Source organism: Lathamus discolor, chromosome 2, assembly GCF_037157495.1.
Source record: "Lathamus discolor isolate bLatDis1 chromosome 2, bLatDis1.hap1, whole genome shotgun sequence".
Lineage (NCBI taxonomy): Eukaryota > Metazoa > Chordata > Aves > Psittaciformes > Psittacidae > Lathamus > Lathamus discolor.
Window position 1 is genome coordinate 10,065,436 of NC_088885.1, and position 27,886 is coordinate 10,093,321.

The 27,886-nt window shown below is 43.5% G+C and overlaps 1 protein-coding gene across 2 annotated transcripts in view; it reads right to left on the reverse strand.

Moving 5' to 3' along the window:
- Positions 1-3,826: 3,826 nt before the first annotated feature.
- The window catches only part of VOPP1 (VOPP1 WW domain binding protein), a 64,785-nt gene continuing 40,725 nt past the window's right edge, over positions 3,827-27,886 (reverse strand). Inside the window, exons 2-5 of one of the 2 annotated variants that reach the window (XM_065665672.1) lie at positions 24,869-24,927; positions 10,400-10,477; positions 8,216-8,352; positions 3,827-4,311 (exon numbers count right to left, since the gene is read on the reverse strand). In XM_065665672.1, coding sequence (XP_065521744.1) covers positions 4,130-4,311; positions 8,216-8,352; positions 10,400-10,477; positions 24,869-24,927 — 456 coding nt within the window. In that variant the 3' untranslated portion in view covers positions 3,827-4,129. Of the gene's footprint in view, positions 4,312-8,215; positions 8,353-10,399; positions 10,478-10,585; positions 10,612-24,868; positions 24,928-27,886 lie in introns of those variants that run through there. The other variant, XM_065665673.1, reaches the window with a different exon arrangement.

Genomic DNA, 27,886 nt, shown 5'->3' on the forward strand with positions numbered 1-27,886 from the left:
AATGTGAGCCCAATGTCACCAGTGGCCGAAGGGTGAGCTCTAGCCTGACTGCTCAAGGAGGCTTTACAGCCCTGCTGTAAGACATTAAAGCAAGCCTCATTGCTGCTTTTCTTCTGAGCAGGGATCATCTTGAGTGAGGTATCACTCTCCTGCTGCAGGGCTGAAAGATGTGTGGAATGTACACGAAGGGATGAGGAAGAACCAAAAGCTGAAGGCAAGTTAATTCCAAAAGTCTCCTGGGATAGGCAGCATCTGAAATGCCAATGACCACAGAGAGTCACTCTGCACCCCTCCCTGCTGGTAGCAGCTAACTAGAACGTGATACTAGAAGTGTATTCCTCCTCTTCTCCCCTCTCAAAGCAGAGCAAACCCCCCAGGCAGGTCAGAGGGTCTCAGAATACCACCTTCAATAGCCCTTCAGAGCCAAATTTGATTGCAGTGCACCTGGAGGCACAAGCTGCACACAAGGACCTTCGGGTCCTGCCAAGCCTATAAAGGCCTCTGCTCATTCCCTGTTTGCATGATCCCCGAGGAGGAAAGAGAGCAGAGCACAACCAGTCTGCTATAACCTTTGCTCTTCCTCACTGAGCCAGGACTGACAGTGAAGCCTCCAGCTGAAAACCAACTGCCCACACCCAGCAAGAGCAGGTTCCCTCCTCGTGCCAAGCCTGGGCTTGTCGCACAAGCCTTGGACATACGAAGGAGGCCACACCAGCGCTAAGGGTAAGTGTACCAAGAGCCCCTGGCAGTGCCTCTGCTCTCATCAAAGCAGTGTATTTGGAGATTGCACTGTGGCAGATAGGGACTGACCCCTCTCTCCTTCCCATTTCTGCCAGGGTCACAGCAGCAGAGACCTCAAAGGTTCCCTTACTCATATATCACATTCCTCCCAATCACTGCCTCCTCACACATACAGCAAACATGTTTTAAGAACACACAACTGAAGAAAGGACCTCAAGGGGATAACATTTATGTTCCTGGCTGCACCCCTTCCAAGACTCAGTGGCTCAGCTCAAGGATTCTACCCAAGCCGTGTTCAAGGCATTTAAATCCCACCTTGCATCACTCCCAATCTTCAAGAACCAGGACACTGATCCCCACAACACATTAAATCAACTTCCTGATGTAGATGGCAGGATCCCAAAGGCAAACACCACCCTGCCTCGTCAGTGAGGCACCAAAGTATTCGCTGTGTTAGAGAGAGGATGCAGGAGGAGCACCCAGAGAATCCAACACAGGAATCCCAACAGATAAAGCATCATCACACCACACAAAGTCCACATCAGTGAGGCTGCAGCAGCTGGCAGCTCCTAAGGCATTACTACTGCCAAGTAAAATCCTGTTGGAAGACAAAGTTTTCCTTTACCTGTGTGAGCTGCCATCACTGCCTGCTGGTGAGGAGGAACCCTGCCCTTTCCAGAGGTGTGCCTGTAGCCTGTTTCACATCCGCCTTGCCAAAGTGCTGTTGAATACCAGTCTCTCAGTGGTGTTAGCCCTGCCTTCACTCCTGCTCTGCACACCAGAGGTCACACTCTGAACACAGCTCAGTGATACAAAGAACTTTAAACATACAGCTCAGGAAAGAGCAATGAAGAGGGCTAAAGGTACAGCAACATCCAATCTTTACTAAAACACATTCCAAAGGAAAGCCTGCACAAGTTTTATGAGCAAAAGAAGCCCCCAAGGCAGCAGAATCACAGAATCAGCCAGGTTGTAAAAGACCTTTAAGAGTATCAAGTCCAACCATTCCCCAGCACTGACAAGGCCACCACTAAACCACGTCACTGAGGGCCTCGTCTACACAGTGTGTGAACACTTCCAGGGACGGTGACTCCAGCACTGCGCTGGGCAGCCTGTTCCAATGCCTGAGCACCCTTTGGGGAAGGAATTGTTCCTCAGCTCCATCTAAACCTTCCCTGGTGCAGCTTGTGGCCGTTTCCTCTTGTCCTAGAAAAGACCTTCATTTCTGCTCCATCCACCCTTCAACCCACCAACTCAACCTTGTGAAACATGCAATGTGCACTCCTGATAAGCTTCGTATTATTGGTATCACCCTACTGAAAGTTACAGGGTTTCTCTACAGGGTTTCTCCCTTCTTTCTCTCCACATCTTGTTTTTCAAACTAAGAGGGGGGAAAAATAAAGGAAAACCTAAAAACTTCCTAAAGCAAGGCGATGAGAGGAAAGGCATGTAAGCAGTTTGCAAGTAATTCATATGGATGACCACACAGGTACTGGGTTTTCAGCAGACCAAGCAAGTTTGCTAGCAGAGGAGTGCATGTGTTGTAAGAGGTAGTGTCATCCATCAACACTAGCAAATAAACCAGCCAGACTTCACCACTGAAATCACCAAGGTGGATTTCAATGTACAGCATAAGAATTCACTATAAAAGGCTTCTATTCAATGTGTCCAGCAAAATGCCTGCTGTCACAGATACATCTTGAAATATAAAAGGACTTAACAACATCTATCTACTAACAGAAGGTCTGTGGTCATTTCTCTTGACAGAAAAAGAAAGGCTGGATTTCCTTTAAAAACATTATGTTACACAACCACATTCAGTGACATTCAGCTTTGAACTTGAAGTGCACGCTAATTTAGAAACTATATACAGTTGTTGTGTGCAGATGGACGCAGTCATCACATATAAAGTGTACTTCTTTGTCATCTTAAGTGTCCGCTGGGTCTACACTGCACACACACAAGTACTTTGCTTTGTCCCTCATTTATGACAAACAGTAAGGGAAAGCTTATTTCACCCCAAAGCTAGCTCTGCTCCGGATGACTAACTCCATCAGCAGCTTTTAGTAACAGCGACCCTTAGTGGTTTTTCATAATGAAAGGGATGCTCTTTTCTGCTAGCTCTGCAAAAGCCAACTTAGGAACAAGTTCTCATAAGCCACTGGCATGCATTAACAGCACAACAACGCTTCGGCTCCTTGTGCAACACAGATCTTCAGATCACTCCAAACCACCTTGGTGACTTCTGTGCCCTGCCTGGAGCGACATAGGAGCAGCTGGTGTCTTGGCAGTCAGTGAGCATTCAGCTGGTACCCAAAGGACTGTATCAGATTCTTAACCCTCAGCTATGCTGCTTGTGAAGGTCCTTCAAAAGCAGAAGGTGATGGCATCTTCTTTTTGTCATTCATTAGTAACATGGCTCTGCATATGCACGAGAAACTCCCCATTAACAAAGGGAGCAAATTTACAGGCTTCCATTCTTTCTTACTTCCCAATTTAGGGAAGAAAACTCTGATACATATTTCAGTGTTTCTAACTGTTCTGTTGAGAGGCACAAGCACAAATATCACTGAGGTTATAACACCTCCCTCTCACTACCAACACTTAGGTCATCGGCTGTTTCATACAATCTCACTGCTGTCAAAACCACTCAGGCAAGATGCTGGTCACACAGGCAGAGTCCAGGTGCTGGTCAAGTCCCAGTCCTCCACTTTTTAGATGCATGGTTTAAAGTAATGACTCCCTCTTTTCTAGGGCACTTGGCAAAGCCTCTGCTATGACTTGATCAATGCTGGTGCTCCAGTCACAGCAACTTCTATCACAGCATCTCTTTCTGTTGTGTACAGAACCAGACTGTACAACAAAATTGTAACAGAAAAAGATGGTGGTTACCATTTCTGGTAAAAGCATTGCCCTGCCTCTTCTACTTCTACCCTCTGTTCTCTGCTATTTCCCTTAGATGAGGGCATTTGTGCTATGGGGTCATCACTCTGGGACTGCATAAAGAACTGCTATCAACAGCCTAACACGATGCAATTTAACCCATGATTGAAGTGAACAATAAATAAAGAGAAAGACATACAGGTTTTAAATATAGGTTTCCATTAAAAGCATTACAAAGACAACTTCTCTCATTTTGAAGACAAAGAAAAAATCCACTTCTACTAAAAAAAAAAAAAGAGAGAGAAAAAAATGAAAAAAAAAAAACCTGAAAAAAACTTTAAAATCACCCCTTTGCAAGTAACTTTAAATGGGGAAGGTGCAGGGAAGGGAGGGAGAGAGAACTTGCAGAACTAGCAAGTGTTCAAAAGGGTGGATGCCCTCCATCGCGGTCATTTTACAATGGCACCTTCTTCTCACACAGTCAGGTCAGAGAGCCAGAGAGTCCTCACGTGGAGGATTTCACCACCTGCTCGTAAGGGGGAGGTGGTGTGTTGCAGTAGGAAGGTGGTGGGGGGTAAACCGGGTTTCCTTGCGGGGAATTGGGCTGGACGTGGAAAGCCATAGCCATGGGATTCATCACAGGTCCACCTGGATCCGTGTAATACGGCACTCCAGGTTGTTGTGACCCTGAAAGAAAGGAAAAGAGAGAAAAGGTATCAGCAACAGCATCAGGTTGTGATCTCCCAGGGCCTGTTCTCTGCATGCTTGGACAGGTTTTCTCATGGTGCTCATCAGAGCAAAGACAAGGAGCTACCTCTTTCCCATTCCAAAGAAAACCCAGGCTTGCAGGGCTTCTTGAGATTTCCCTAAAAAGGTTCAATTTTGCATGCAATAGAAATCATTCAGTACAACAAAGGGCACCACTGCCCCAAGTGACTACCAGCTGAGAGGGAAAACGCTGAGCTCTGCTCAGTTCCCCAGACAGAAAAGCTGGCCTGCAGAGAGAAGAGTGGGATCACAGACAGACAAAGGGGTTTCCACTGCAACCCTGACCCAGGGGTCAAGCCTTGCAAAAGGGATTCAGAGTATTCTGTGGTGTACTGGATCTGCCTGTAAGCCAAAGTGCATCTCAAATAGATAGTTTCCCTTCTAGGAATGATAAAGCTAAGGAGTAAGCATGTATGAAGCAAAACCTCAAGTTGAAGCCAATTATGGCTGGCTAACACAATGGGATAAGATTGCTTTGCACAGATTAAATTTAGGAAACGATGTTGGAGCCTGTAGGGACAAGGAAAGGAAACGGAGGATCAAACACAGAATTCCTTAGCTGTGACACATGAGGGGTAACAGAGCTTGCTGCCATGAGGAATAACAAAGGGGGCGTGTAACCCTCCTCAGCTATTGCAGCAGCTGGTGGAAGACAACTTAAAGCAATTAATTCCAGCAATTAAAATCACAGAGTGTCTCTATCTCAAGATGTAAATTAGTTTTCTTCCCTTTCTCTCTGTCTCTTTACATAAAGCTGGTCTTGAACAAACAAAAAAGGCATCATGGCTGAGCAATAGGTTTTCTTCTTTCGGAGCTAGTCTGGTCTTCCTATAACAGCACAGCCTCTAAGGGATTTTCCCCTCAATCATTCCTTTCTGTGACTTAGTGACACTAGGACTCAATATTGCTACAGAAGAAATAAATGCCTATTGAAGCTTTCACCATCCTTTAGTACTTTAAGCATCCAGGAGCTACATACCAAACCCAAAAAGGTGTCCTGATATCAAATTAGACAGGTCAAGCCATAAGGCTTGGGGATACAAACTGTCCCAGGCCTGGGGTGTCTGCCTAGAGAGCTTTGTTTGGGCACTCAGGGGGAAAGCAGATCAGCAACGCAGTTATTTCCTTCTTAACACAATAATCTTTAACACACCACCACAGTAGTTTTTCCTGTTGCCTGAGTGCAAAAAGCTTCTCTGCAGTCTCCTTCCCTTTGCTGCAGTGATGAGAAGCCCTTGTTCTGCTTCCACCTGTAGCATCAGCATATGGCTGCAGGAGAAGCAGGCTGCCAACAGGAGCCGAGCCCTACCTCTCCCCAGTCTGAGCTAATACCCTCTTCTGTAGCATTTTTCTTTAAGCATTTTTGGGTTTAAGTTATATCCTGCCTAGCTCCACGTTTCTGCTGGGGAAATGGGAGAGGTTGAGGTAGCTCCCTGCAGCTTGCTCATGAGGAAAATACCTGTTTTCATTAAAACTACTGTGTAGTATTAAAACTTGGAGGGGGGACACAGGGAGCAAGTGTGGACACCAGTCTTTTGAGATATATTTTCGGCTCACTAAACCCAGCAGGAAACAACACCTGAGTATCAACTTCCTTATGGGATCAGCTCAGTAAGTATTTGTTAAGTGTCTACAAAGGGACCCGACCTTTTCTAACACCTGAACTACTAGTTTGGGGCTGTGTAGGTTAGGACTGAAGTGAAAGATACCGCCAGGTCTGCAAACTGCTGCTTGAGGTGTTCAATACATTTCCCCAGTCAGGCCCACAGAAAAAGCACCTCCCACTTCCAGGTTGCTGCTGGGATGCCAGGAGATGCTGCGGTGAGGGAGGGAGATGGGAAAGGAGCCACATTTCAAGTGCTCCACCACAACAGTGAACTCTGGCTACTGCCCCCAAACCTGGAAGAGGAGCTAGCAGAAAATGCAAACGTGTTTGACTACTCATTCCCATTGCTTTTTGCTGTTATTCCCAGGATAAAAGCGAAAAAACCCCAACACTCAACAACCCAAATTGGAGGGGTTAGCTCAGAGGCCAAAGCTTTTAGGTAACAGTAATAACAGTCTGGATGCAGGTGGCATAAGCAGGTCATCAAGGGACTTGTGCTCATTTTATAATTTACCCACAACTCGTGTTCCATGAAGTGTCACAAAAAAACACAAAACTGCTCTAAAATTAAATCTGGTATTCACCAATCCAGCCAAAAATGGTCCCTGTTCACATAATCTTGAGGTCATTTTTCAGGCTTCAAAGTATGACTTTAGTTACTTTGGCTCCTCCCCAACCCTCCACTGTTGAAAAATAAATACTCTCTGTGGAAATGCTTGTTCAGTCAAGCAGAAAACCAGATGCTAAATGGAAGCCCTATAAAAAACCCAACTCTCAGGATTTAAACACAAAGAGGGTGAATAAAGCGTCAGTTTGTGTCTGTAACATCTTTCTATCCATTTAGGCCTGTGAAAGAGGGAGGAAATGCATGTCTATGAGTACATACTTAAGGATGCAAAAAAAGAGCATTTCCACAGCCTGCACAAGGCACATGGGAATGCAATAGCTGGCACAACAGCAGGGACAGCCCAAATGCTGCATCTCTGCACAACACTCACAGTCATAGGTAGCTAGAAGGGCTTTAGAACACTTTTCTAAGGAGGCTGCCTTGATGCAGCCGCAGTACTGCACAGAGATGTAATGGCTCAGAAGGCGATTTCTGATAGAGAGGTTTGAAGCACCAAATTTTCAGAGAGATCATCCTTCTCATTACAAACCAGTTGTATTAGCACTCTCAAGTCAGTATGAAACAAAACCAAACTGCCTATTAAAAGAAACAGTTGTCAGAAAAGGTTTAATTATGCTCTGGCTTCAGCTCCCTCTGATACAATGTGCAGTAGAATGACAGCCTGGGAGCAGAAGTGTCAGTGCAGAAGTATGCCTGCATGCGTACTTCTGCTGGCACAAATTAGCACTGACTTATGCAATCTGGAGAGTGGTTAAAAATGTCTTGGTTGGCCTTGATGAGGCAGGAGGAAAGCAAGCACCAGAGTGTGCACTCAAAGTCTCAGCACTGTAAAAGATCTCCCAACTAGAGAGAGCTGGATTTAAAATGCTCCCATAAGGCACAAACATCTGCTTACAGGTGAGTCTTACTTCACAGGATTCTCCCAACTGGGACTATCTAACAGCTAGAGGGGAAGAAATAAGAAACTTAGGAAGCAGTACTGCCAGAGGAGCTATCTCTAGGTAGATCCTCCTGTTGCTCACAGCCATCACTGGCCAGAGAGACAGCAACCAGACTAACAGGGGGAGAAGGACCAGTCTGCTGCAGAAAAATTGTATCACAGAGAATGGAAGGCAAACCCAAAAGAGACTACTTGATAGCCAGCTTGTGAAAGAAGAACGTTAGGCTTTCCTTCACTTCTGACAGATGTTACCAACTGTATTTAAAAATCTTTCTTCATGTCACTGTTCATTTTGGATATAATTTCACTATCGTTTTGTCTATGCTGAAAAGTGTGAACTTGCTAGACTCCTTCCATGCATGTACAGACAGCTGTAAAGGTATTAGGAACCAAAACAGAAGGGAACTGAAAGTCCTGTCATTCTGAGTTTCGAAACCACTCAGTACAATGCAGCTGAATTATGCTGTTTGAAAGGCAGAAGACTTCACCCATCACAGGAGGTAGCTGCACGGCTTCATGCAGTGCAATCCCTTGTCCAAATCCCACAGTTTCCAAAACCTAGACAAACAAAACCCCCAAACCCATCCTTTTAAAATGATTTGGTAAATAGAAGAAATTAGTGAAACTTGTTTAACAAGCTGTGTCTGACCTGATGCAGTGTTGACTGGTTGTCTGGTGTAAGACACGTTAAAAGTAGGTTCTTCTACTAGTGGAGGAGGGTACATCCGCCTTCGGATAAAGAAACCAGCTCCGCAACAGAACAAAACTCCCATCATCAAAAGGAACCTAGGCAAAGACAAAAGGGAAGTCAAAACCCATCTGCATATAGGCAGCTCTCATACCCAGACTGTTCACTGAGAGAAACAAGAGTATCATCTGGCAATCATCAGCCTACAACTTTTATCAGGGTTTCTTAAGATAGATTGTCTCTTGAAAAAGGGTCTATGTCATTTGAGATAGCACTCATGAGGCACTTACGGATATATTATAGACCTCTTCAGCAATTAGTACTATTGTCCAATATTTTCTGTTATGTGCAACAGAAATCTGAAACTAAAATGCCCCTGAACTTTTGGAAAGTTCAGGTTCACACCTGATCTTTGCCACCAGGATGCTGAACTGAAATTCCAGGTTAGTACAGTTTCAAACCGTGTATCTTGGACATAAGCCTCACGCTTACTGCATTCAGGCTGGCCAGGTTTGTGGTAGTTAACCTTAAAAGAAGATTTTTAGATGTTCTTAAATTACTCAACACTGCAATTTTGTTTCCAATGGGAAATATGGTAGCTGTCACTTAAACTCAATCCAGAAGACTGAAGCACTTGGCACTGAAGATCACAAGCTTTCCTTCGTGCTTCCTAGATGGGATATACATTCTCAAGGAAAAGGACATCATTTTGCTTCAGTTCTTTTCTCAGGCCCTTTTCCAACCTGACTACTACTCTGTCCTCATGATTCCCTTGCCTGGGTGCCATGGAAACGGGCACATGCAGCAAGGGCAGGTCATAAGATTTTGTTCTTCAGACAGTGGCTTCACTGTTTCATTGATCCATTATCAGACATGCAAGTGACTGAATCAAGCTCCCATAAACCCAAATGGTTCTTCTGCCTGTAATTGCCACCTCATTTTAGGGCCTTTTACTGGAAGGCAGTGCCAACAGTGCTCTTCTGGAAAGCATGGAATATGGCCAGAAGCCACTGAAGCTGGCCAAGAAGCAAGCCTACACACCATGCTTATCTCCTCTGGAGCATTTCTAAGTGCCCAAGAGGAAGAGTGTGATACTGCATGGCAGTGAGTGGTATTTCATGCAAAGGGTCAGATTCTGGTCCTTGTTTTTACAGTGGAAAGGAGAGCAGAAGGAGGTCCTGTTTCCGTAAGCCTATATTAATACATTCCCTTTTGGCAGCGTTCCTGCAAAGGATTTGTTCTGAACAGAAAACCAGAGATTTACAACGTCACCCCCAGGGATTGAGATGCAGAGCTCCTCAGTTATATCAGTGAGGATTGTACACCCAAATCCCACAGTCAGCTTCAGGAAATCTCTGTATTACGATCAGGCTTCTGGTTTTCAGTGTTTATTCGTTTCCATTTTGAAGGATTTTTTTTTCTTTTAAGCAGTCTTCAAATTGAATTCTACATAAAAATGCCTGAAACTCATGTTTTCTAGGAGAACTTTTGCTTTCTCTCTCCTGCAATAAGAAGGTTTTATTCAGGTGCTTTCTTAAATTCCTCTCCAAAATGAATTTACCTTATTTTTTTCATTATGCATATAACACAGTGCTTAGTTTAAGCTTTATCTAGATTACTGAGCTGCTTGGTTTCACAAGCTCAGATCTTCCTGCCTTCTTTCGCCTTGCTGTCATCTCCAGTAAAATCCTCATAGTCATAAATGTACTTCTCTTCCTTTTTAATTGAAGCCTCAATTCAGCTGGCAGGAATATCTTAAGCCCTGCCTAAATGCACAATCCTCCTTATACAATCCTCTTTTAAAACTGAGTGCTCAACAAAAGCAGACAAATGCTGCTGCTTGGTAGTAGCTGGGACACGCATAAGGAATTCAGCAATTCTGGAATGGGACCGTTGCCTGCACAGCCTACCAGAAAGCAGAAGCAGGAAAGGTCAACCTGAAACAAGGAGCTTCTATTTTTAAATGTTTTCTCACTACATCAGGAGAATTTTAAAGCAAAAACCTAAACTCCTTGCATTCATATGTACAGACAGTGCATATTTGTACCCTACTTTAAAATACTAAGGCTGGCAACACCCTGATTTAAGTCCTACAAACAAAACGAGAACAGGATAGACATAAAATCCCCAAACACCCTGACCTACCAAAAATACCATAGTCTCTGGATAGAGAGAGCTCTCACACAGCATCTTGAACCACAGCAATCCTCATAGGAGCGACATCTGCAGAGAAACAGAGAGAAAAGGGTGTTAGGTGAGTGGTTGTCACTCAGATTAAAACAGCATCCCCAACTCTGATGCCGTCTGCACCCCGTCCAAGGCATTACTTACAACACTGCCATGAGCTTGGGAGGCAAAGCCTCCCACAGGTGTTCAAGACCAGCTGGGACGTAGCTTTGAACAACCTGATCTACTGAAAGATGTCCCTGCCCATGATAGGGGGGTTGGACTTTCCAACCTAAACCATTCCGTGGGTCTACTGATAAACAGACTACCCTTGGCCAGATAAAGTTGTCAATCACATGTACACATCCATGGCACAGTTCTATCACTATTCAGGAACTTTTTGCATGTTACTGAAACTACCTTCCTGTATACTTCTTTTAAAGCCATCTCAAAAAGACTGAATGTAATGTTTAATTCTATATGAAAGGACACGTTATAAAGAAAAGCAGCATTACTGTGTTTTCTTTCACATTAAATGAACACTGCAGACCTCAAACATGAGCCACTTGGGATTTTACTCACTGCAACAGACAAGAGTTGCAAGGTCAAAGCTGCCAGATCTCTCATTCTTTGCAAATCAGCAGCTTCCAAACAGAGAAATCACCGGGTGCAGAGAAAACTTCAAGCCTCCTGTTACTTGCAAATTTAATGGCATCTCTTGCTTCTCCAAAGTTGCACTGGACTGCAACTGCCAACACGTCCCATTATATAAAAAGACTTTCCTCCAAAAAAATAAAACCCCAACACATTTCATATATTTCATATATGGAATAGAAGGTATTTAAAAGGTATTACAGAACCAACTATTGTAAGCACAAGATAGCACTTCACTAAAAGCCAGCACATTAACAGCAACCTCAGAACAATTTCTATGGTAACTGCTCAATGAAACATATTTACTAGGAAAAAGGAGAGAGGTAACTCAAAAACTATGCTATGTGACAGACTTTGATGAAAATACGCAGATTATCATATCAACATATCAAAAGAAAAAGAGGAGGGTACACAACTGGATCAATCTTTTCAACAGTGTTCACATGTGTATGCTCGAAGCACGTGTTTAAGCATCTGGGTTTTGAAAATCTGCCCACCTGCATGACTGTGTTCCTGTTTTTGTATGCTAACTAAGAAGAAAAAAGACTCAATTGGATAATTGTACAGACAATTACACATTTACACGCTCAATTACCAAGCCTTTGCTCACAAAATATGTCAAGTCACATAGGCTTCAGCCTCTAATTGGGGCCAGAGAAGGATGCTCTATAGATACATAATCAGTTGTTTTGTAAGTGAAAAGAGTTACCCACTCTTCTGATGACAAGTAGGCAGGATTTATTTAAGCAAGCCAGAGGATCTTGACATGATCAGTAGGGGAAGGCCCATTAAGATACTCAGGCACCCAGTCTGAGACGCAAGAAGAGTAAGATGCTTGTGCCCAAAGAGAAAACACACACTTTGCTGTCCCTGGAACTAAAAGCAGCCCATATTCAACCTTTCTGCTTTAAAGCTTGTCAGGACCCTAACAACTGCTCATACTCAAAGCTCACAAAACTACTAACAAGATTTAGTAAGTCAGCATTAACTTCAGTCCCATCGGGATCAAGAAATTAAGACTTCCTCCATGCTCCCCAAATGCAGCACACCCCTTCCCACCCCAACAGGAGCTTTCAAGACATACATTAAATGCATGGTTAGGTTCTGGCCCCTTACAAAATGGGGTGGCAGCAGCTGTCTTCTGTTAAGCCAGTGGTCATGGTACCCCTTCTGTTCTTCAACATGCTTTTGGTTGGAGCACCTCATCCATGTCAATGGGTGCTTGTCCCTTTTGCTGCTGCTGCACAGCAAGGACTTTGTTGGGCCAGAAAAGCAGAGAGGAAGCAGAGCCAATAAACCTAGCAGCCCTTCTTGAGGCAATTCCAGCCAAAAAGAGTAGGATTTTAGGGATGTGAGCAGTCTCTGCCTCCACACACTGGCTCTCTCAGCACAGACACATACACCTGACCACAAGCAATGCCTGGCACCAGAGCCATTTCACAGATCAGGCTCTAAGAGCTTAACTTGTACTAAAAGTTGAACTCAAACATAGACTTCTCCCTTGCCCACCCTTGCCTCGCTTACTTTGCATGTTTCCTCCAGAGCCAGAAGAGATGGAAAAAGGCTCTTTTAAAATACATAATTATGGTAATTGAAGCCACCAAAATTAAAACAGCGTCTGTATGAGGAGTACAATACCTGAATTTACTTTTAATTTTTAATGTCTAAATTGTCCCTGCTATAAGTCAGCATCGGTTTGAAAGTCTCAGTGGCTTAGCTTTTCTTCCAGCAAGAGAGGACCAAAGTACCAGCTGGAAGACAGAAAGGCTCAACTGCTGAATGCTTATGAAGCTCCTGAGACCACTGAATGCCAAACAAGCAGGCCATCAAAAAGAAGTTTCATCCCCTACACAGATGATCACACTTTCAAATGGATGAAAACAGTGACGCAAAGGATGAAGAAGTCTCTCATTAAGGCTGTGCTTAGAGAAGCTCCATTTTCTAATAGCCAGTAAGCTTTCTGAGGCAACTTATCCAAGGCTAAGCACTGCATTTGCTGGGTGGATCTGTGAAGCTAAGCCAGTATCACAACTCAGACGGAAATCCCTTCAAGTAACCTGTTCACTTCTACCCAGTGCCCACGCAGGTGCTGTATTTTGTGTGCCTGTGCGTAGTGACACATGTACCCATATGTAGAAGCCTGGAATCAAGGATGATGCTATGATAACAACCTGCTGTTTGTATTCCCCACCACTTGATAGTAGCGCCAAAAAAGACTGGAAGAACAAATGGCCCGTTTACTGATACTGCTGTCAGGGTACCACAAAAGATTTGCTGATCTCCTGTTCTTGATTCAATGTGCTATGAAAAAGCACCACAGCTTCAATAACATCAATCCCAATTACAAGAAAATTAACTTACAAAACCTAGATTTATTAGCAGGCAAAAGATGACAATAAAATCAGCTTATTAACAGAGTAACATACAAGCTTAAGTGTAATCAGTATTTGATGGTATATCTGCATTTGATGGTATATCAGTATTTGATGATATATCTTTTACTGCCTCGCAGCAAATCCCAGCAGAATTAAGACCCTGGTTCATAAACCCCCCCAATTAAACACATGCACATACATTTATTGAACCGGTATGCATATCTTTTAAGTTATACTTATGTTTTGGCACTGTTTTATGGAGAAGGACTGGTTGTGCCCAATGCCAGTTGAAAAAGAATCAGCCTTACTTCCAATCTGAACTGGACCAAGCCCACCTCCTATAGAAAACTTTTCTAAAGCCAGTTTCCCTCTTTCACACATAAATGATGATCCCCAGAACTGCATTTCCCTAGGGCAATGATTGTTTCATTGATCAAAATTTAACCCATTACATGGCATAAGACATGACCCATTAGTTGCTAATCTGCAACTTCACCAAGGATATGGTCTCTCTTTTGAAAACTCTCTACAATGTGATTTATGATTTAGAAGGTACATCTTTTCATTCATAATTCAGTAGAATGAAATTAATGCACCTGCATGCCCAACGACTTGCACCGCTAGCACACCAAGGAACTGCTGTGTCAGAGACCTAAGCTACGCTGCATGTCAGATCACAGTGACAAGCTTTCTGTAGGGGTTCACACTTAAGTTATGATGCTGAATTTCTTTCCTTAAGGGACAAGCAAAGCACAAAGTTTCACGTAAAGGTATATGGTATGACCCAAACCCCACAAACAAACCCTGTACTTGCAGGTGTTCTGTGGATAATAGCCGGTGTTCTGCGGATAATAGTTGCTCAATGCAATGGTCCAGAAGCTCTTTCCCATTTATACCCACATCTACACAGCTGAACAAGTCCCTTGTTAGCAGAGCTGCCACAGCAAAGAACTGCATGTAAAAACAATTCCCTGACTGGCAATTGCTGAAAAGTGGAAATGTTAAAGGGGGAAAGCAAGGATTACAGTCTCCAGTAGACTGCATGACCTTACTGGTATGACAACATTCCCTGTCCTCACTTTACGTGGGTATTCCCCAGCAACACCTTTGAAATACAGGCTGTATGTAGTGCTCTCTAGTTTTCCCTCTCTAGACCATTTGCATCATATGTGCCAGAACCCAATTTAACATTTAACATGATTGATTATCAATGCCTTTTGGAAGAGTAAAACAAAACATAAATTGTTAATCCACACGTAGTGGCAGGAACCCAACTACAGACACAGAGACAGAGGATAGGAAATGAAAGAAAACCACAAACCCCCCACAACCGTTAGTGTATCTGTAAAGTGCATGATTTCCAACCAGTGTCCTGAAGACAAGCCCGATTTTAATTCCCAAAAGGGTTGCATGCCAGGCATAGCTTGAGTCATTGCTGCATGTACAGGTAAGATCTGGGAAGCAAAATGGGACTCACTGGAAAACAAGCAGCACTGGCAGTTTTTGAAGCGAGGGGAGGAAAACCAAAGGGAGCAAGGAAATTATTTAAAGGAGGATATAGCAATAGATCAAAATTACAATCAGAAGACAAAGATTTTTGTGGAAATGGCCAGTAGCATCAGATTTCCAAGGAAGTCCCAGCTCGGATCCTAATACTGGCATGGCAAACAACCAGAAGGAGAACAACAAATGCTCATAAGAACTGGAAGGGGTGGACTGCTAGGTCACCTCCAGGTAGACTCAGTGCTGAGCCCTCAAGGCCAGAAGGCTCAGGTCTGCTAGCATTAAGGAGATGAGGGGAGACAGCTGAAGCGTGCATATGTATTTACTTGTTCTAGGACAAAAGGTTTGAAGGGGTTTTTTCAATATTTAATGTGTTTGGAACTCAGCTGCCAGCACACAGCAAGGCTGAACAGAGAAAAATCAAACAAGCCAGGAAACAAAAAAAAAAAAGGCAAAGCAGGCAACCACCACAAAGTGACTAGCAGAAACAGTTCTGGTGAAGCTCAGTCTTGGCTGTGCTCTCCGTAAGGACTGTTGCCACTGAGCTCAACAGGACTGCTGCCACGAGACTCAGACCTAGACCTGAAGGGTGAGAAACGAGGATCAATAGATGCTGTAACACATAACTGAGAGGGACTTATTTTTCTACCAAGTTTATTTCACCATTGATCCATTTCAGCCATTCTGTATGTACATTTCCATCTTTCAATAAAAAGCCGTTTTCAAAGCAAAACCATTGCCTGTGCTGCTGTGCAAGGAAAAACACAGATTATTGACTGCATACATGGTGAAGACCACCAGAAATGTGGAAGAGCTTAATGCTACAAACATGGTGGAGCTGTTATCCCAAGGAATCCATTTTGCTACAGCCACTAAACATGGAAATCAAAACAGAGTCCAGCCCTGCCCTCAGGAGTCCCATCTAAGTAACTATTTCTGAGTCCCGAAGTATTTTAATCGCCCCCCAGAAAGATGCTGCAACCAAAGGCCACATCCCTCCACTGGCATTCACTTAAATGCTTGAGGAGCAGTAACACAGGCAAGGTCTTTGGCTGGCGGAGCAGTGATAGTCAACCTCTACTTTCCAGCCCTAGCTTTAGAGCTTCTTGTGTCCCCTTAGCATGTCTGTGTACATGGCCTAATTTTCAGCAGGGACACAACTCCAACTGCAGTTACAGGTTCTAAGCATTTCTTTTCTTACATGTAGCAAAGATGATCTCTCAGCACACTCAAGAACAGTGCCTTGTAAAACGTAAGTCTGATTTTGGCAAATATGTAACTATCTAAACAAGTGTAACTGCTTCATAGATGAACACTGAACGGAACATCAGTACTCCAGAACAAAACACTGCCGCCTCTACCCAGAACAGCACTAGAGATACAGTTATCCAGGTACTTGCTATGTCACCCAGCCCTTAACTTAAGGAAACGTAAAGCAGAAGAGGGAAAGGGGCTGTCAGGTCATTTTTTCCTACATAGTAGAAACAACAGAGACAGAAACAATATTTACTCAGATTAGATTCCTGTCTGCTTTGACAAAACTAAACTCTCTTACAATAAGATGAGATACTCGACTCCTGTCCTTCACACAGACTTTAAAAACAGAAGCAGGCAACAGCTGAAAAGGGATTATTTCTCAATTATTCTTTAGGTAAAGAGCCTATAAACACTGTCCCCGTGCAAGAACTGGGTGGAATATGATAAATCCTCCCCCATTTCTGATGTGGTAAGAAGTGTTCTATCAAACTTAGCTTCTATCAAACTAACCCTTCTACAAGCCTTCTGCTACCCAGCAGCTTGCTATAACACCAGTTCTCAGACCCCAAGAGGAAAGCCACCCTACAGAGGGACTCTCCTTGTTATCTCTAAAGGCAGCAAGTCCCTCCACATGGCATACTGGCCAGCACACATCCATCTAGAAATGTCCTCTGTTCCTCCTGTGGTAGAACCTAGCAAGAACAGTCGTGATTTGGGTTTGGTACGGTGGCAGTACACGGTATCTCAACGTAGGCTGCAGGCCTTTCACAGAACAAAGCAGAGAAACAGCATAGCTCAAGGCTCTGCAAAAGTAAACCATAGATAATCTGTATGATGAGTTTTAATTTTCTGGAGGTGGAAGTGCAAATTTCTCATACCAACAAGAACGAGGACTTCCAGTGAATCATTGGGGCCCTTATTAAACAGACAATTAGTCCTTGGTATCTCAAGCTGCTCCCAGTGGGCGAGCAGTCCTAATGCATCTAATCACTGCTTTGCGAGATCATAAGCAGTCTGCTGGCAGGGGGCGATGGGTGTCTATGAATTTGTATCTGCCTGAATTGAACACAGTAATGTTCAGCAGTCTTTTGTTTTCCTCTTCACAAGCCACTGCATGATCAAACACAGAGAAGGACACAGGAACTAATGATCAACAGTGAGGTGCCACCAAGTCTTTTAATCCATGGTTCTCCCCCTGTGGTAAGGGTTAGACGCTTCAAGATGACTTTGGGGTCAAGCGCTCCTTGATGCTGCCCACTAGAGCTCAAACCAGGTATAGGAAGCCATAAGAAACTGATTCTCAGCCTTGTGTTAGGGTTCTTGCCTGGGCCATGGAAGACATAATGCTCTGAAGTGTATGTCAGGTCAAAGAGCCTCAGCTGGAAAAAACTGAGGCTCACTCCTTATAAGCCACAACAGCGACTATTGCATATTTGGAAATGAGAGCAGTGTGGGACTGGGCCCCCTGCTCTCCCTCAGTCAGAGGAGAGCCTGCTTTCAGAGGAGTACTCCATCAGAAGACAGAGACTGCTGCCTTCTCCTTTTTCCTCACCTTTCCCAGAATAACCTGCCTATGGCTGGTGAGCCTCCAACTCTGAAATCATTCAAGCTTCAGATCTCAAATTAGGTCAGTCACCTGCCTGACTGCCTCTGAAGGCTGAGATATTAAATACCTCTCCCCTCCTCAGGACTCACTCCTAGGAAGTTGAGTGGGTTGTCAGTTTGGTAGCCCTATTCTCCCCAAGTTGCGAATTCGGATAACTGATCCACTGAAGCCAATTCAAGTGTGTGGTTGCTGGGTGATTATAGCAGTCAGGACTACAACCTCAACCAGTCACGGAACAGTAGAACAGTTTGGGTTTGAAGGACCTTCAAAGCTCATCTGGTCCATCCCGCCCTTGCAATGAGGAGAGTCATCTTCAACTAGGATCAGGTTGCCCAAAACCACATCCAGCCTGGCCTTGGATGTCTCCAGGGATGGTGCATCCACCACCTCTCTGAGCAACCTGTGCCAGTGTTTTACCACTCTCATTGTAAAGAATTCCTCAACGTGTAGCCTGAATCTCTCCTGTTTTAGCTTAAAACTCATCAACACTGAGGGTATCTTGTTCTTTACTTGAAGCAAGGAATATAGCACCATGAGGACACAGACTATTGAAGCTAGCTGTGACAGTTTGTACCATTATTGCTCAAGGACCCACAGGACTGAGCAATGGTGGTGGGTTTCTGATGCCTTTATACACAGATGGTCTGATAATTACTGCTGTCTTCCTTCATGATACAAACTGTGCGCTTACAGTCTTGCATTGAACTACATACGCAAACAGGTTCTTCCTGAGGCTGCTTGCTGCTAAATTGGTGGCCCTGGCCTGAGTCCAGGTCTCCATTTCTGTATGATGCCAGCTATTCAAGGTGCCTGGAAGCATGCAAAACTATTATGTTGCCTCCCCTCTTCTTCCTCCATGCCGGCTTCAAATCAAATGGAAGAATAAATCAACAGCTAGATTACTGCCGTAAGCACACACCTGCTGACACTTCATGCAGCTGTAATTGCAATGGGAAAGCTAAAGTGTATCATCAGGAAAGCCAACTTAATTAAAAGCAGTAAACATAACAGGATGTGGAGCACAGAAAGTAGCTCCCGTCATGCAACATGCCATGTGTCTAGATTGGCGGGGTTTCCAGCCTCTTGTAGACACACTGATGGAAGAAGTACTCTATAAGCTCTCTGTATAACAGCAAGAGAACATTGCTTTTTTATTGTTCTCATCTGGAACATTTTTCAGGTTCTTGATAACGCACAGTGATTATTATTATAGACTCATCACTGAGCACATAAGGGCTTACATTCAAAACCCAGATGAATACAACTGTGTGATAAATACAACAAAATTTAAATGCAGAGGTGGAGAAGTGTGTGGAAATGAACAAGAAATTTATTTCAAAACCCATGAAAAACCACAAACAGACTAAAATCAGCATTCCTCTCCATAATAAGGAAAAGAATCAACTGTTTCCATGTAGGGCAGGAACATGCTTTAAACATGGAAAATATAGCAAATATTCTCTTTTTTTTTTTTAGGTATACATTAATGTTCTTATATTAATTTTAAATGAAAAAATGAACAGATTTAAGCAACATAAATGTGTACATGTGCAGCTGTCTGCTGTTTAAAATAAACTACTTTCCATGGCAGAAATATATTAGCCTAAAAATACAGCACAACCATCTGTACATGCTGGTAACACTAGCTCAGGCCCTGCTTCGGATAAGAATTAGAAGAGGTTATAAGATGGCACTCCCCTATGCTTAGTCTATTCTTCACATTTACCAGTAGCAATGGTTAACATTTTCTTCCAGAGAAAGTTTCTGCGCTTCTTCCTGGAGATCTTTCACCTAGTAGCACATCAGTGAACACACAAAACATACTCAGACAAGGAACCCAACGCAAAAAGTCAGTATTCAGGAAGCGGAAGCAGGTACAGGATACCAAAGAGGAGTTCAGAAATCATCACATACACAAGTAGATGTGAAGTTAGGAAAGCCAAACCTCACCTACAACAAGTGCAGCAGACGAGCTTCTAACACTACACAAGCAGTGGATTGTATCTATGGACAAGCCAGAGAGCAGCTGATACTATTTACTCTAACTTCAGCAAGGCTTTCTACACTGTATTCCATGATATTCTTGTACCCAAGTTTGGCCATGACAGTCTGGACAGGCAGACAGAATCATAGAATAGAACAGTAAGATAGACAGATGGGTAAAAATAACTGGTTGGACGGTGCAACTCAGAGGGCAGCAGTCAACTCCCTAGACAATACCGGTAATCGGTGGCAGTACCACAGAGGTTTGGACCTGTGCTTTTGACAAGCATGTTGCTCAATTTGGTGACACAGCACCGGATTTGGAGATGGCACCAAACTGGGCATCAGTCAATGACCTCTAGGGCAGGGCTACTGCTCAAAGACCTAGACTGGTTGGAGGAACGGCCTGTCAGGAACCTCATGAAATTGAACAAAGCCAAAAGCAAGGTGTTGCTTGTGGGAAGGACGAACATCTTGCTGGCTGTGTGGCACCTCTGCTGAAAAGGCACTAGAGTCATGGTAGACAGCAAGCAAAATGTGAGCCAGTCAGGTGCCAAGACAGCAATAAGGGCCAGTAGCATCCTGGACTGTGTCCACAGAAGCCTAGCCAGTGCATCAAGGGAAATAACTTAGCACCTTCCACGAAGCACTTGTTGGACCACATCTAAAAAACACCCGTTTGGTTTTGACATCCCCAGTAAAAAGAAGGAATTTAAGAAACTGAAGTGAATTCAGCAAAGGGCCACCAAGATAGAGGCTGGGGCACCTGCTCAATAAGGAGAGGCTGAGGGACATGGGCTTTTAGTTCAGTTTAGGGAAGAAGTGGCTTCAGAGGGACCCAAGAGCAGCCTGCGAATACCCAGGAGGAAGTTACTAAGAAGATGGAGGTATGATCTTCCCAGTGGTGTAGGGTGGGAGGACAACTTCTGAGCATCAGGTTTGACTGGAGGTCTCCTGAGAACCCTTTCCACCTGAGCTATTCTCCAATTCTCTAACCAGAGTTACTCTATTTTCCTCACTACTTCTCTTAGAATATCACACTGTCAAAAAATTCAATGCACAATAATCCAACAGGATGAGCTGAAATAATGTTAACTCAATACTGAGTAGTGTCAAAACTCTTTTCTCCCTCCAAGTCAGCCAACTCCCTCCCTATGGGTGACAACTTCACTGACCCAGTGACATCAGCAATGATATTTCTATTCCTGTGGACATGTGCTTACCACTCGCACTCAAAAACATTTGTGCTGCCTTATAAACGTGTCTTGGAGCCTGGAAAGGAAAGGATTAGAAACATTCAGGTTCTAGCATCTGGAATCTATCACCTCATTAAAAGTTCCAGTGTGCTGGTAGCTACCAACAGGAGGAAAACTAAACAGAAGAGACCTATGGCATTGGTCAGTCATACCAGGGAACAATGAGGGGGACATTCAGTATCATTCTAATCAAACTACTCCTCATCAGCAAAACGTAAGGCAGCTTTCCCTTTACTATTCATTCCCAATTCAGAAGTGGAAAAAACAATTAGACTATCGTAAGTGCTGCTGCCATCTACATATAGAGGAGGTGATTTCACAATCTAATGCATTCACTATGTCATTATTCACATTATTACCACGTAAGAGAAGTATCTTGACAATCTCTTCCACCAACCATAAGCACTTTGGGTACATCTCGAATAAGACTGAGCTGGCTTATTGAAGTGAGAGTAAAAAGAGGATCCTTGCAGAGGATCAGAGTTAAGTCTGTTGAGACAGCTTTAATTCTGATTTGCTTTATGTCCATCCACGCAAGGAGATGTATGATCTAATTCTTTAAGCAACGTCAGGGATAACTTGGCTTCCTGCTTTTCTAAATGATAAGAATTAGACTCCAATGACTAATTCCTTTCTCTGCTTTATATTTGTTCAGTTATTTTTTCCAGGCCACATAAACATTTTGCTGACACAGGAGAAAGGTATCTAACTGACAATATCTTGTGACTCAGGCAACTAGGATATGGAGAAATGGTTGGTTTAGTTAGTGAAGTAAGTTAAGAGCAGTCTTAGAAATTCTCTGTATCAACAGAAGAAGAAGCAAGAAGAAGCAGGCACCTTCTAGAACAATGTGCCTATCCAGAAGGGATAGGGCATACGGACATGCCACTTCAGGGATGCCTTGGTCCAAGCATGCCACAATAGATCTGTGAACTCACACACAGGACTTGGCATTTCTGAGCTGACAAGCCAACCTTTTCATTATAACACAAAGTGTCTCCAAGAGAGACGTGACATACTCTCAGCATGGGAGAGAGATCACAGGGAAATCAGTAAAAAGTATTGCATCGCTGGGTTTCGTAAGTCTCCAAAGATAGTCTCAAGACCAAAGGACAGACTACATATGTTAACTGGGTAGAAAAAACTTCTGTCAGAAAACCAGTGATAGAAAGGAAGGGAATCTACTGTGAACTCATTCAACTAAATATATCTGCTTCTCATGGAGTGTTGCTCCAGAAATTGTAAGATAAAATAAAACCCATTTCACTACAGCACATCCCAGAGCTAGATTTGCACAGAGGAGACACTCTCAGGATAAAGTTACATGTTATGTTTTTAGATGATTTAACATCTAACCATATGCTAATGGAGAAGATCCTATTCATGCCTCCTCCCCCACAATATGCAGAATACTCCCTCCCATTTCACCAGTGTTCGCCAAAAACTGTACCAAGCTGATTCAACACTGACTTGAATGTGCTAAAATGAACAACGTTCTGTGGGATTAGCAAGTTGAATCAACACAGTGAAGGGTCAAACAAGTGCCAAAGCAATGGGACTTCACCCAAAGATATTAAGATTGGTGTTGTGCCTCTCCTCTACCTCCTACATACAGTGCAGGTAGGAAGCAGCTGGGGATCCCAGACACAGAAACTGAAACTGCAGAAGTAACAAAGCAGGAAACTGAAGACATCAATGACCTCCTATTCTTTTGATGCATGCCCCCTTTAAACCTGCTGTGCTCCCATGTACTCAAATACCCTCTTTCCCCTCCCTTCCATATTTTCCACTTGTCACACTATATCTACCCTCTGAGCTTTACCATCCCCAAATCCTTATTGTCTTTCCTTGACATTTCTTCTTCCTCACTTAGACTTGTAATCACAATAACAACAACAGCAATAACGTGACACTCATCGCCACTGCAATAATCACCAACCACACACAGATCCCACCCCTTTCCCCTTCCTTTTTCCATTTACTTACACTATCCAGGAGACTGGCAATCACAACACTTCTACGCAGTGACTCAGATAACAGGGTGCTGCAGTAACTACCACAAACACACACACAGTCAATACACAACGGTTTTGCTTCCACATTAAAAGATCTCCCAAACCAAGCAACCCACCAACACCATAGGCCCTCTCACAACTTCCTTCCTTCCAATGTTCAAAGCTGTGTGCAATTCCAATTAACCCTCTTCGGCAGACCGGAAAATAAACATACTGCTTTTCTAGAGGATGCTCCGTGTCAGCGCACAAAGAAAACAGTAAGCTAGTTACTAAAAGGAAACTAATTAGAAAGCAACTTTGCATGCATCAGATCTATTGCACATAACAAGCCTCCCTTTTGTATTCTTTGCCTTTGCAGGACTCCGTACATTTACCTGTGACACAAAGAGTCTGAACTAACACTCAATATCCAAGTATCTACCCCTTTGTATTACCAAGGGAGACAAACACTGGCTGCAAAAGCATGTGGGCAGAAACATAAGCAGAATATTGAGGTGATGATGAGTAACACACTCCTGAATGTCAAAGCAGAGTGAGATGGCACAGTGAGATTTTCATAATTTCATAACATCTCAGCTTCTTTCCCACATTGCAGTAAAACAAAATAAAATGTAGGTGGAACCAAAGTCCTGTTATTGGTATGCAAAGAAAATGAACTTATTTAAATTCACCCATCTGTTCTGGCCAACCATTTATGAGTAATTCTCAACATATCAGTCACCTGAAAAAAGCATAGTGAGTTCTAAGCACAAACACTTCCTAAGCAGATAACATTCAGGATCGCAGATGAATAAACCATACAGTGTTTAATTCTTTCAGTGAGCTTTCTTTTTTGCCTGGCTTCCTGGCTGCTTTTTGTCTCTAGCATTTCTCTCCTGTTTCTGGCAGATGAAGTGGAGGTGGAGAAGAAAAGGGAGGGAAGTTCTTGGGTAGCATTAGGATTACAATAATTTCCAATCTTCTACCAAGAAAGAGCTTGCTCAGGGAACAGACAGCTTAATGCTGCTACCTGCTTCTCCGCTCCACTTTATGTTTTTAAACTTATGTTTATAGATGTTTGCAATTATAAAGCTATACAACCCTGGTACAAAGTTTAGTACATTTATAGAATCACAGAATCATAGAACAGTTAAGGTTGGAAAGGACCCTTTCTGCCCTCAAATCCACAGGGAAGATACCTTCCACCCACACATTTCCTCCACCTCTTTGTTGCTGTTGCAGGCAATTTTAAACAGAAAACTGCAGTTCAGAGAGATCCTCAATCATGTACCTACAGGTCATTGACATTTGGGTCACACCAAAGCCTGATGTGAATGTAGATGCCACTCATCAAAAGGACAATTATGCCATGAATAAGAAAATTGTCCTGACTCCCTAAATTAAACAACACTAGTAGCAAAGGGACAAATTTACTTTCAAAGCATTCTTGGTTTTCAGCCTGATTACCTGCCCTTGGTCAAAACAAAGGGAGAACTGTCCTCACATGGCTCTACTTTTGTTTCTTTTCAGCATTCTGAAATAAGAGCTGTTTAAGAAGCTGCATTTTGTTTTCAATTGGAAAGGTCGCTTGGATTGAGTGGTGAAACAAGTCTGTACACTTTTATTCATATGGAGAAAGGGAAAGAGATGGAACATGAGGACAGAGAGAAGTTTATTGCATCTTCATTTATAAATTAGGAAAAGTCTCTAAGAAGTTATGGAAAAAGTGTAAGCAGTGAAAGAACAACACTGTAAGAGCCTTCAGAATCTAATTCTCTCAAGCACTAGAAATCACAAAAAGGGAAGCAATGACTACTTACATATAATATGTAGGATATAATCCTTCAAAGTACCAGCAATGCTTTTTGGCCTCTGTACACTACAAAGGAAGGAAAATATGGTATTAATATTTACATAGGACAATGTACAATTATAAACACAAGCACAGAGTATTTATACATTCCGTGACTTTGAGAAATTGGGAAAGGTTTATATTCCCATAGATTTCCCAATCCAGACACACACAGCAACTGGGAAGTCAGGACACATTAATGGCAGCGTGCCCTAACAGGGCTCAGATCCCTTTGTCTGTGAGGCCCCATAGCTTCCCCAATTCCCGAACACAGTCAGTACATTCTGTGCAGGCCCAGCATCCAGCTGCATGTATTCCCTGGCAGAACTGCTGTCTTAAAAGACAGCTCTTAAGAGAACTTAAGAGCCCACTCGTGGTCATAGTTACTTAAGAGACTTCCAAGGCACAACCAGTTTGATGACACTAAGCATATGACTACCCAGTATATTCAGTAATTGCTGGGAATTATTCATCTTCTGGAAGTCTCTGGCGTGCGGAGCCAGAGAAGGGAGACCTCATCCATCCCATCTCTTCTTCCTACAGCTTGGAAATATCTCAAGTGTTCATTAAAGTACTGGGGAAAGGAAACTGCAGCCCAGGGGTATTGTTCTCCTTCGCAGACTGCCAGAGTATCCTTGTTAAAGGATGGAGACAAGGCGTTTTTTCAGTGTGTGTGTGCAGGCGACGTGGGAAGCGCACATCATTACAGGCACTGCCAGAGCACAGACGGCAGCTGAGAACAATAGCGGGGCTTAAAACAGAAAACCAGATGTCAAGCCTGAACTCTGTATACAAGGCATAAAATATTTCTGCATATCCCACTGACATCACTAGCATAAAATGCCATCTTCATTGCAGACACAGCTCCAGGAGCTCCACCGCAAGCTTCATTATCCCATCACACACAGCCAGGACATTGTGGGACACCTCCACAGAGGAATGTCTTGCTGTGGTTTTAGCTACAATTCCCTCTGCTGCTCACACCTGACACCCGACGTGGGAGAGTGCTCTGCACACCAGCGGTGACTGTATCATCCTTCATGTTCACTTGGCAGCTCACCTTTAAATAATAGCTTGTGTAAGTTTATTAGCCTCCCTGAATCCCAGAATACTAAACGAATCCAGTTAAGACAAAGACAAAGTGGTTTTAGATCCCTGACTCTCATTCCTCATGAATAAGAAAGGCTGCAAGCTCTTTAATGAGCATCTGATGAGCTAAATCACAGACAGATCAATTACAGCCCATGAAGACAAACTGCTCTGGATTAAATTGTTAAAAGCAGTACACGAGGTGGGGGGAGGAGAAGGAAGACACTTTTGATCAGCACGAAAAGGCCTTTCTGCTAATACAACAGGTTTACACCAGTCTTCAAGATGCACAAGCTCCTGTTGAAAGGACTGGAGCTTTTTTTCTTGGGATAAACAGAGAGGAATCTCAAATTGATGCTCCAGTCCTGGAAGTATATGGAGGTAAGTTCCATAACTGATGCTGGAGCAAGTGGTATTCAAAAATCTATCTCCACATTTGCCCTTTTCCCCTTCTTTTTTTCACCCCCTTCAAAGCTTCCAACTTCATTACCCTTCCTTCCAAATATTTTCATCCCCTGGCTGTTTCCTCTTACTCTGAAGTCAGTAGTATGTCAAGTTTTACTCTGTAACACCCTGCGAATGTATATGCATTGTAAACCCAGCAGGTCTGCTGCCAAGTCAGTGTAAAATACTCTGACTCTTCACCTTTGAAGGCTGCAGATCAGCAGGCGCTGGCTAAAATCCCAGTGCCTGCAGGTCAACCCCTTGGGAAGCCTCATTTCAGAGCCCAGCTCAGGCTGCAGGCCGTTAAGTGTTTTTCCTTCCTGCTTCTCAACCAGTATGAGTCACTGTTTACTTCAACAGCTTTAAAGCCTTCGTCAGTCTGGAGCATTTTAATTGATGCTTTCCCAGCAATGTTTCTGAGCACGTGGAGGCTGCGTACCCTTTACAAGTGTAAAGGAGACATTTATATTCAGCACTCATTCTGCTCACTCTTCTCCCTGTATTTTAATCTGCTTTACAAGTTCTAAAATGAGTTGGGAAGATTCCTCCTTCCCACATCTCCCAAGTTATAAGATTTGTTTCTGCCTCTTAATTCTCTGTTTCAGACAACCAATATGCTTACTGCTGTCACAAGAAAGGCTCCAGCCTGGGGAAGTTGTGCAAGAAACAATTTCTTCTAGTTTTACTGCACTGAAAGTGCTTCAGCACCCAGACTGCTATTTTATGGACCCTGGAACAGCAGGTACCAGTCCCAGGTCTGCCTTCTTTTAACATCCCAGTGCTATGAGTACTGCATGGCAGTTGTTCAGCTCCCCTACACGGTATCAGACAAACAAGCCAGTGGACCTCAGGTGCAAGCAGCACAGCCAAATTAGATACACATGACATGTCAAACAGATTTATACACACAGGGAGAACAATTGCCATCCCTCTTCAGTTGAAACTCCTACTGATCTCCATGGCAACTTTACGCCTGTAAACCCTGACACAAAGCAGTGGCTACTAACCACTGTCTCTACTGCTGGTTAGCAGAGCTCACAGGAATTCACTGCTGAGAATAAGGCAAGAATGTCATTGCCTTTAAGGATCTGAGTGTCTTTAGCACTCATGTACCAGAGAAATGAACAGGGTAGCCAGGGCATGGATTAGTTTTTCCCATCCCACACACATCCTCTGAAGCAGACTGTGATCATCTGTCTCCTACCAAGATCCACGTTATTCTTCTGAGTGGGACTGGCCTCTTAGTTATGCTGATGAAGAACCATACAAGTGTGAGAGGGGTTGTAAGCCGCCAGCATCACGCTCTCATCCTCACGGAGCCTTTGGAGGATGATGTCCTTGTTTGAGACTATTAAACCCTCATGAAACCACATCTGGCAGCAACTCACTGGAGTCCTCAAAACAGATACAAAGGGGAGATTACTATTATCACTGCAATACAATAGGACCTCAG